General features: G+C 48.1%; 1 protein-coding gene across 1 annotated transcript; it reads left to right on the top strand.

The window, feature by feature from the left end:
* Window positions 1-1,145: 1,145 nt before the first annotated feature.
* ALDH2 (aldehyde dehydrogenase 2 family member) lies at window positions 1,146-10,560 on the top strand. The gene is made up of 13 exons (XM_059863362.1): window positions 1,146-1,310; window positions 2,383-2,487; window positions 3,494-3,634; window positions 3,851-3,930; window positions 4,313-4,424; window positions 4,859-4,987; window positions 5,441-5,554; window positions 5,880-5,982; window positions 6,643-6,827; window positions 7,092-7,256; window positions 8,603-8,760; window positions 9,579-9,693; window positions 9,960-10,560. The coding sequence occupies exons 1-13, from the start codon at window positions 1,188-1,190 to the stop codon at window positions 9,990-9,992; spliced, it is 1,563 nt and encodes a 520-aa protein (XP_059719345.1). The 5' UTR covers window positions 1,146-1,187; the 3' UTR covers window positions 9,993-10,560.
* Window positions 10,561-11,115: the final 555 nt, after the last annotated feature.

The following is an 11,115-nucleotide window of genomic DNA, read 5'->3' as shown; positions in this document are numbered from 1 at the left end:
GGATTTCTTTCCAGCTGATCCGGGAAATGCATGGCCTAATCCGTGTCCTGCTGGATAACCTGGGGCAGGCGCTTTGCCCTCTCTGGGTTGGGCTGTCCCTCCCTGCACAACTGGGCTGATACTCCCCTGAATAGGAGAGAAATGCCTGGAAAGTGCAAATGCTGGAACCTCCAGCAAGACTTTCAGCGACTTGGGACGTCCAGTACAGCGGGTGAAACTATTCCTGAACCCATTACAATTTTTCTGTCTCCTTTAATAAACCAGAGCCCTCCCTGTCACCCTTCACAGACTCCTCTCTGAGTCTCTTATACAGGGTAATACCACAGGTCTTTTTTTTTCTGAGGTTGAAAACCTCTCTGTATTTTTGGTCTGTGACTTCCTTAGTGATGATAATCCGAGCACACCTCTGTTCCCTGCACTTGGATATGCTAAAGTTGCACAAGGCATCTAAAACAAACCAGAGAAAAAGGTCTTTAGCCATTGTTGGGAGCGATTTCACAAAGCCTCTCATTTGCATTCACCCAGAAACTCCCTGTTGTGAAAGCACTTCCCTGGCTTTGTTCCACTGCCCCTACACACGGGAGGGTTTTTTGGGTGTCTGGGTGGACGGTAATGGTGGCACATCCGTGGAACCGGGAGTCCAGGTCCCCAAATTCTCCCTCATCACCTTCCCGCAAAAGTAACCAGCTCAGCGGCAATGTTTCTGTTTTTGGTTTTTTTGGTTTCTTTTGGGTTTTTTTTGACTTTTTTTCTTAGTTGTTACCTGCAACTAGGCACAAAGTTCCCTGGGCATGGGCCGGGACACGGCAGAGACGGGGCAGGGACCAGGACAGGGACAGTGCTGGACACGGATGAGGCACCCCCTGTGCCCCAAACCAAGCCTGATTTGAAGCGAACAGAGCTGAACCGACCCGAACGGTGCTGAGCTGTGCCGAGCCACGCCGAGCTGATCCGAACGGGACCGTGCTGAGCCCAGCTGAGCTGAGCCGAGCCAAGCTGTGCTGCTCGAACCGAGCTGGATCGAAGCTCTTCCATACGAACCAAGGACGCCGAGCTGGTTCTGCTCGTGCCGTGCCCAAGCGAGCCGAGGTGGGCGGTGCCGAGCGGTGCCGGAGCGGGCGGAGCGGGGCGGGCGGAGCGGGGCTGTCCCGGCTTGCGGGGCCCGGCCCGGCCCAGCTGAGCTCAGCATGCTGCGGGCGGTGGTGCGCGGCTCCCGGCTCTGCCCGGCCCTGCTCCGGGCTCCCTTCTCGGCCGCCGCCGCCTCCCCCATCCCGGCGCCCAACCCGCGCCCCGACATCGCCTATAACAAGGTAGGGCCGCGCTGGGAGCCCGGGGCACCGGGCTGGGCCGGGGGTTCGGGGCTTCCGTGTCCGCCGATCGAGCTCCGTGCGGGGCTGGGCCAGCCCGGGGTGACGCTGAGCCCGGAGCAGCCGGGGATTTGGGCCCAAAGCTTTGGAAAAGAGGAACCCTGGGTGCAGCCGCAGGTGCGGGCACAGAGCGTGTGTCCCATCGCCACCCGGCTCTGCCCCCTTCCCCTCTCTGGGTTCAGCAATCTCGCATCGGTGCGAACAACATAAGGAGAACACTCTGGGGAAGGGCACGGGAGGGAGGGGAAGGTGCCTGGCCGGTTATCTGCAGAGACTGGACCCTTGCTCGAGGAAAATCCTGTGGGATCACCTGTGCGAGGTGCCGCTGGAAGGCAGCGTTCCAAGGCACCCGGCCACTCCTTCCCCGGTGGCTGTGCCCAGGCTCTTGGTGGCTGTCTGGGTGTTCTGCAACTCCTTGGCGAGCAGCACGATCTTTGCACTCCCATTCTTTTGCCACAGACCTGAAAAAAAAAAAAAATTACCCTTAGAAAGAAAGAGTTGGTAAAAAGCTGCTGTTAGCACCTGGTTCTGGTGTATGGGGAGCCTAAAGTTGGTTAATCTGGGAAATAACAGAATCATTTAGATTGGAAAAGACCCTTAAGACTCGTAAGGCCATAAGAAATGCTGTAAAAGTTCTGGTGCACTGGAAAAAATCAAATCACTGTAGTGTCCATGCCTAAAGCATTTTCCCACTCTTCAGTCTCCTGAGTTTCCCAGTATCCCTGCACAGCTCCACCAGGCTTCCAGCTTTTGCAAGGACCTACCAAGATGGGAACCTCTTCCAACTCACGTGCTGTTTGCTGAGCTGTGAATTCTTTTATTCACTTGAGGCTGTGTTGTGTGCTTTTAGGCTAAAGTATCTCCTTCATATTGCTGCAGGTTTGGAGCCCACACAAGTCAAGTTAAGCTCTTTTAATTAACCAGGCTCCTCAGATGCCATCAAAGAAGTAAAGCTGCCCCTGATTTCCCTGGGATCTGGCTCAAAGGCTCATCTTGCTTGGCTTTTTCCTTGCAGATTTTCATAAATAACGAATGGCACGATGCAGTCAGCAAGAAAACCTTCCCCACCATCAACCCAGCCACGGGAGAAGTCATCTGCCAGGTGGCTGAGGGCGATAAGGTAAATGCTGTTGGGGAGAGATGGGTTTGTTCTCCATGGGAGCAGGTCCAGAGGGGTTGCAGAGGGAGGTACCACCCCATGTCCCACCTGGGCAGCTCCGTGTTTGCAGCAGTGTCTGATCTGTGCAAACACCACATCGAGTGCTGCTTGTGTCCTTCCTTGACTACTGCTTTAAAAAAAAAGAAATGGTGGAGAATAAAGTCATGTAATCATCACCTGCCTTATGCAAGGCCCTCCTGGGAGTCTGTGGCAGAGCTGAGATGGTGTTTCCCAGCAATTTGGGTTTTTTCCTACAGTCTGGAAAGCTGTGTGTGTTCCCCAAGGGAGGAATGAGTGAGGGAAATGCTTTGTTGTTTGCTTCTCTGTGGCAGCCTGGCTTGTCCTGGCGAGATCATTGCAGCAAGCCAGGACAGAGAACCAAGTAGGAACCAGCAAATGCCCTGTCAGGACAAAATCATGGAGCAGAGACAGCTGATCAAGGAAAAAACTCCAAGACTGGATTCTGCAAAAGTGCCCAAAGTAGACTTCCAGAGCTTTTCCCATGCCTCATTCTAGGATGCAAATATTAACCCAGCAGGTGGCATTGCAGAAATAACCTGATGATATTTGCACTCTGTGTAGCTGAAATAACAGAGGTTGAGCGCAGGCAGAGGTTGTGGCTGCACAGCTGTTGCACCCATCTGCTCCTCTGCCATTGCTGCTGCTTCCTCCTCATGGATGCAGCCTGGGTGGGAAAGCTGTGTCCTCACAGTGTGTGCTGAGCTTGGTGCTCGTGGGGAAAGGGGCCCAGGGTGTGCTCCCCTGCCCTGGGACTGAGGAGTGCCTTACAGCAGGGCAGCTGCCAAGGCTGCAGGTGCTTCCCCCAGAAGCCTGGCAGGAGCAGCCTCTTATGCTGCCTGGCTGCAGGCTGTTTTCTCCTGCAGAGCAGGGAGAGCTTTTGTTGTTTGCAGGGAGGGAGGGGGAGCTGGTTACTCCTTCCTCACCCTTTCCCTCGGCTCCCCCGCAGGCAGATGTGGACAAGGCAGTGAAGGCAGCCAAGGCAGCGTTCCAGCTGGGCTCTCCCTGGAGGAGGATGGATGCATCTCACCGCGGGAAGCTGCTGAACCGTCTGGCTGACCTGATCGAGAGGGACCGCGCCTACCTGGCCGTGAGCGCGGGGCTGGGAGCCACGGGGGGCTGGGTCCACTGCTGGGCTGGGCCTCACCCCCAGCTCACACCTGGGACACACTCACAGAGGGTGGGGAGGCACTTCTGGGCAGCTGAGAGCAAAAGGCCGACAGGACAGGCTGCAAACTGAGAACTGACTCAGGGCTGCACACGTGAGTTCCCCCCAGCTCCTCAGGAAACTCTGCTGTCTTTGCAGGCCCTGGAAACTCTGGATAATGGCAAACCCTACGCCATCTCCTACCTGGTGGATTTGGACATGGTGGTCAAATGTCTCAGGTGGGTTTGGAGGCCACAGCCACAGCTGGCCCATGGTCCTGAGTGTCTGCAGGTTCAGCTACCTCCAGATTCAGGGGCTGTGGGATCTGGGTCTGACTGATGGTTTCATATCAGACACTTTGGTTTTACTTTTTGCTTCTACTGTTTCTTTTGTTTCTACTTTTTGCTCTAATTCCTCTGACTTCCCCAAGTCACACAAGTGGTGGTGATCTGTTAGCACACAAATATTTCTATTTACTGTCCATTCTTTAAATCACCTGTTTGGGAAATACCTGCACAGAGTTGTGTCCAAAGTGACTGAAAAAGAGGAAACCTATTTTATTTTCTGTTGGCAGTAGACTTGTTATTTTAATTCCAGTGACCAAATTGTTATTGTTTCCAGATACTTTGCAGGCTGGTCAGATAAATTCCATGGCAAAACCATCCCATTAGATGGAGACTTCTTCTGCTACACAAGACATGAGCCCGTGGGAGTCTGTGGGCAAATCATCCCTGTGAGTAAAGTGTAGCAGCAGTTCCTGCAGGGCTGCAAGAATTCAGTGTTGCACTGTAAGTTCCCCTCTGTTGGCAACCACTGCTTCCTCCCAGGGGCAAACAAAGCTGGGCTTGCACCAGCTGGGAGGGTTCTTACCTCACCCTGGCAGTGCAGAACTGCCTGTTGATTTCATGGGCTCTGAGTGAGGTTTACTCTGTATCTGCTGATTAAAAAAAAAGGGGGGGGGGGGGTTAAGCCCATTTATAGGGATTACCTGACTCAGAACCACAATTAAGTTTAAACTCCTGCCTAGAATTAATCCCAAAATTTTCTGTGATGAGGAAGAATCCAAGACTCTTTTCTAATTCCTGATTTGAGTGGAGCTCACTGGTTCATTACTGACTAATCAGAAACTTTCAAGTTCACACCAGCAAATCTCTCCTTGTTTTTCAGTGGAACTTCCCACTGTTGATGCAGGCATGGAAATTGGGGCCTGCCCTGGCCACTGGGAATGTGGTTGTGATGAAAGTGGCAGAACAAACCCCCCTGAGTGCTCTCTACGTGGCCAGTCTGATCAAAGAGGTGAGGAGGAGGCCAGGATTCCATCACTGCTAGAGACAGGAGCAGGGAAGGGCTGTCTGCAGGAAGGCTGGGTTGATTTATCAAAAAAGCCTCTCTTGTTCATATATTGTTCATATTCAGCTGCATGTGCAGATGATGTAAGTCTTGATTAGGGAAGGACTCTTTGAGGTTTGATTAGCTAATGAACTTCAGGGTGATCAGAAAGTGAACATATATCTGCATTTCTATGTGTATTTACACCCTCAAACTGTGCTTGGGATGTGGGGTGGGAAGAGGAATTGTCCTGGTTATTGCAAACAGCATTAAAATAAAGCCCTGGGAAATCAAAGGAGAAATCAAAGGAGTAAAGGCTGCTGCTGGTGGGAGATCTCCTGAGTGTCACAAACACAGGAGGGGAGGAAAGCCTTGGTTTGTAAAAGGAATAATGTTGCTGTGTCCTGCTGGCATTGCCAGGCTGGATTCCCCCCGGGCGTGGTGAACATCATCCCTGGCTATGGGCCCACGGCAGGAGCTGCCATCTCCTCCCACATGGACATTGACAAAGTGGCCTTCACTGGCTCCACGGAGGTAAGGCAGCACCCTCAGCCCTGGAGCACGGAATATCTCATAGCTGGTAAAGTACTGCAGGTGCTTTGCCTTCTCCACCTCATTCAAAGCTGATTCCAGGCTGTGAGATGTATATTTGCATTAGGTAAGACTCTTTTGTTCTGATTGGATTCTTAGAATATTTCCTATTGTTTCCCCTGAGCTGTTTTTTGTTGGAGGTGAAACTCTGGGCAGACTCAAAGCCCTGACAATGAGGATTAACATTAAATGCTGACTGAGATGTAAACCCAGACCCCTCTTGCTGATGTGGGAGTTAATTCCAACACCTGCTCTGCTCACCCTGCAGGTTGGACACCTGATCCAAAAGGCTGCAGCAGAGAGTAACCTCAAGAGGGTGACCCTGGAGCTTGGAGGGAAGAGCCCAAATATCATCATGTCTGATGCAGACAGTGAGTAGCTGCTGGGCAATGTTTGAGCTGTGCCTTTTACCTTGGCTTCTTCCAGAGCTGGAGGGGAAGGGAAAAGGAAGGAAAGGTCTCCTGTGTGAGGCTCTAGCCCTGACATCACCACTCTGCTGTGCCTCCTGCTGTAGCTGCTGCATTTGTGTATCAGCACTCCTCCACTCCCACTTCTTTTTCCAGGGCTGGGTAGTTCAGCTATCAACAACAACAACAACAACAAAAAAAAAATTGTTTCAGTACCTTCCTCCAGTCCTTGCCCCAGTTTTGTTTTCATTTCTCTTGGAGCACCCCACTATTTTCTTCTCCTATGAAGTCCTGCCTCCCTCATCCCTTGCATATAAACTCATTTTTGGCCTCGATGAGCCAACACTTGCTTTTATATGGCAGTTAAGTCAGGAAGAAAATTCATCCTTAACACCTGATAATTTCCAATGGGAACTGTAACCTGCCTCAGGGTTAGATATTTTTCTCTGGTCTGGGGTGCTTAAATAAAGAATGAAGTCTGCAACTCCTGTCCTACCAACCCATGGCAAATGCTGTCAGCTGAAAGGACTTTGTATCCCCAGCAGTCTCTGTGATAAATGTGCTAAAAAAGTCACAGGTCTGCTTGGGTCTGTTTGCTTATTTGTTTTCTCTCCCTCTTCCTAGTGGACTGGGCTGTGGATCAAGCCCACTTTGCCCTGTTCTTCAACCAAGGACAGTGCTGCTGTGCTGGCTCCAGGACCTACGTGCAGGAGGACATTTACAACGAGTTTGTGGAGAGGAGCGTGGAGAAGGCCAAGGCCAGGGTGGTTGGAAACCCCTTTGACTTCAAAACTGAGCAGGGGCCTCAGGTGGGAGCAGGAAAAGCCCTGAGCTGTTATCTCATGCAGTTGTCCCAATCTTCAGTCATGGTGTAGATTAGAGTGGGAGTACCCTTGGCTCTATTGATTAACCTAATTTGAACTGAGCCCATTATCACTGGGGCAGGAGGGAGGAGTTAATTAACCAGTGGGACAATTCCAAAACGGCCATTTCCCTTTGGAGGTTGCTTGGCAGCCTGTGGCAATGAGGAATTGCTGGAGCACAGCAGCTGTTTGTCCCCTCCTGGCTCTTAGGTGGATGAGGAGCAGTTCAAGAAGATCCTGGGCTACATCAGCACGGGGCAGAGGGAGGGAGCCAAGCTGCTGTGTGGTGGCAACCCCGCTGCAGACAGGGGCTACTTCATCCAGCCCACTGTCTTTGGGGACGTGCAGGACAGCATGACCATTGCCAGGGAGGAGGTGAGTGCTGCAGCACCTCAGGGCTGCTTGAGCTTGCAGTGGGAGATGTAAGTAAAAGTGTTCTATTAACATCTGTTAAAACTAGCTGGAGCAGTGTTTTAAAAATGTTTTATAACTTATTTCTTTTAGGGGGATATCTTTAGTTAATGAGCTGTTGAGGTTTATTGCATGATTGATAAAATTACATTATTTTTATTGTGAGATGTTTTACTTAGGGGGAGGAACTAAGCGTTCTTAATTAGTATTTTAAATCTCAAATTATATCTATAAACAGCTTTTTTATTAAGCTGAGAAACCTCAGAGAAAAAGGGAAACAATATTATCTCATTTCCTTCTCCTGTGTTTTGCTGCTTTGGAATGAGGTTTGGAGATTGTTCATCCAACAGGTGGTTTCATGTGAATTGTTTTTACTTATTGGCCAATCAGGGGCCAATAAGTAAAAACAGTGTGTTGGACTGTGAGGAGAGAGTCACGAGTTTTTCATTAGTATCTTTTAGCCTTCTGTGTGTATCCTTTCTGAATTCTTTAGTATAGCATTATATATAATAGATTATATAATATATATTATATATAATATATATTATATATAATATATATTGCACACACTATATTACACATGATATACTATATATTACACATTATATACTATATATTACACATGATATACTACTATTATATTATACACATTACATATATATACATACTATTATATTATACACATTACATACTACACATGATATACTATATATTACACAATAGATATTCTATATTGTACAATATATATTCTATATTGTACAATATATATTCTATATTGTACAATATATAATATAATGTAATATAATATGTAAAATATAATGTAATATAAAATAAAGCATAAAATCTAATAAAATAATAATAAAACATAATGTATAATATATAATATATATTGTACATTATAATATAATATGATGTATAATATATAATATAATAGGATATAGAATAGAATATATAATAGAATATAAGATATAAAAGAAAATATAATATATATAATATATAATACAGTATAATCTATATAATATAGCATAATGTATATAATATATAATATAGTATAGTCTATATAATATATGATATGTAATATAACCTATATAATATAATGTATAATACAGTATAATCTATATAATATAATGTATAATACAGTATAATCTATATAATATAATGTATAATATATAATATATAATATAATATAATGTAATATACAATATCAGCCTTCTAAGGACACGCTGTCAGACTGATCTCCCCTCGCCCTCCTGGGGGCTCAGGCACTGCCAGCCCTGTTCCTGTTCCCACTCTGTGCTGGGCTCTTGCAGATCTTCGGGCCCGTGATGCAGATCCTCAAGTTCAGAACCATCGAGGAGGTGATCGAGAGAGCCAACGACTCCAAGTACGGCCTGGCAGCCGCCGTGTTCACCAGGGACCTGGACAAAGCCAACTTTGTGTCCCAGAGCCTGAGGGCTGGCACGGTCTGGTGAGCCTGGCACCCCCTGGCACTCTGGGCCTCTCTTTGGGTTCAGTTTTACTTGGGCTTTGCTCAGGGTCATGGCAGAACTTCAGGTGTAACGGGAACTTGGTAACATTTGGGTGTGGTTTTTTATAGGTGTTTATTTTTTATGGGTATTTTAATTGATTTTTATTTTTATCAATATTTACAGATTTTTATTTGTATAGATATTTGCAGATTTCCTATCATTAATAGATATTTATAGATTTTTAATATATATATATTTAAAAGATTTTAAAATAGATTTTTGGATGGATTTGTACAGATTTTTGGATATAGCTGTTTGCTAGATTTTTGATTATAGATATTTGATAGATTTTTAACTATAGATATATATGTATACTTATTTTTTTATAGATATTTATTTATTTAGGCTGGACCATCTCTCCTGTGAGAGTGCCTGTCTGGGGTAGTACCTGGAGAAGGCTCCAAGGAGACCTTAAAGCCCCTTCCAGTGCCTAAAGGAGCCCCAGGAGAGCTGGAGAGGGACTGGGGACAAGGGCTGGAGGGACAGGACACAGGGAATGGCTCCCTCTGCCAGAGGGCAGGGATGGATGGGTGGGATATTGGAGGTGAATTCCTGCTGGGAGGGTGGGGAGCCCTGGCAGTCACAGCTGAGGGTGCACACTGGACACTTGGCCCTGGACCATGGGAGCTGTGGGTGCATTCTGTGCCTGCTCCATCCCAGTGCTGCTCCATGCTGCTGCCTGAGGGAATGCACAAAGCCAGGAATCCCACCCAGCTGAGCTCCTCCTGAGCTGTCTCACCCTCCCTTTCCCTTCCAGGATCAACTGCTACGACGTGTTCGGTGCCCAGGCTCCTTTTGGGGGCTACAAAGCCTCTGGCAACGGGAGGGAGCTGGGGGAGTACGGCCTGGAGGCCTATGTGGAGGTGAAAAATGTGAGTATTTCCTGCAGCCAAGGCCTCCCCAAACCCTCTGCTGCAGCTCCAGAATGGCTCTGTGCCATTGGCGTGGGCTGGGCTGAGAGCTGGAACCCCAACCTTGAGCTCTCCCATCTCCCTGAGCTTTCCCCATCTCCAAACCTGTCCCTGAATGGGATACGCTGGTTTCTCTCCTGCCTCTCACCATATCCCTGAAAAGAAAAAAAAACCAAAAAACTTGTAACTTTCCTTTTCTTCCTTTTTTTTTTTTTTTTTATCCCTAGGTGACAATCAAAATTCCACAGAAAAACTCCTAAAGCACAGCAACCTTCTCCACAGATTTGGAGATAATGATGCAGCTTCATGAGGAAAGCTCAAGACAGAAAATTTAGTATGCAAAAATATGTAACTCTGCATTAAGAGGTGTTTTTTAGGTGTTTAAAGGAGCTTTTGTTAAAAAAAAGAAACAAACCTACTTGGCTTTATCTTTTTACAATACCAAATACAGCTGGCTGAGCACTAACAAGGTGGGATGGTTATTTTGGGAATGTATTATGTGGGTGCAATCACCTATAGGAAAGGGGTGTGATCTTTACACCTCTAGCTGATAAATAAGCTTCTTTTTCCCAAGAAATCATTAAAATGCTTGTTTAGTCTAGGAGGATTTATAGAATAGAAAATAACAATTATGTGCTGGCTTACAGAACTAGGTCTATAACCCTTGTCCTATGAACTATGTTTATTTTCTGTGAACAAAGTGAACTGAGTTTGATGTGTACCTGGGCAAGGGAGCAGTGTGAAATCTGAGGAAAAAGTGGGTTTTTTTGTTCCGTCCTGCTGCTTGTAGTCACTCTAAATAAACATTTCTTGTCTCAGTGCAGTCAATCCTACTTCTGTGGGAGGTTTGTGCCAGTGAGCCCAAGCACACACAAATTCCCCGTTATTTTTAAGGGTTTGCTCTGACTTTCCACCCTGCCCACTGTGCTTGTGTTGCCTTGATGTTACAGGGACACTCCAGCTGCTCCCCGGCTGGAGGAGCGAGGGGGTTCTGGGCCTGAGTGAGGGCGGAGGGGCTGCCCGGGGAGGCACGGCCATGGTGTGATTTCTGGGGAGGAGTGGAGGGCACCGTGCGGCCTCTGCTGCTCTTTCCCGCCGCTTCCCCTCACGGCCCAAAGGGCGGCCATTCCCCTGAGCCGTGCGCACGCGCCGGATCTCGCGAGACTAGGAGACACCCGGCCCCTCAGCCCGGCGGGCGCGCCGAGTTCTCGCGAGACCTCATGGACCAGACCGGCGGCAAGACCCCTCCGTAGGTCCCGCCCACTTAGATCTCGCGAGACTTCGGTTTGTCCCGCCCCTCCGATTAGAGGAGGGGTCAGAGAGCTTCGCTCCGCCCCCTGAGGCTCGGTGATTGAACGTCATCACAAGGCGACGGCCTTCTCG

Source organism: Haemorhous mexicanus, chromosome 19 (genome assembly GCF_027477595.1).
Source record: "Haemorhous mexicanus isolate bHaeMex1 chromosome 19, bHaeMex1.pri, whole genome shotgun sequence".
Classification (NCBI taxonomy): Eukaryota; Metazoa; Chordata; class Aves; order Passeriformes; family Fringillidae; genus Haemorhous; species Haemorhous mexicanus.
This window is presented reverse-complemented; position numbering and strand designations above follow the sequence as displayed.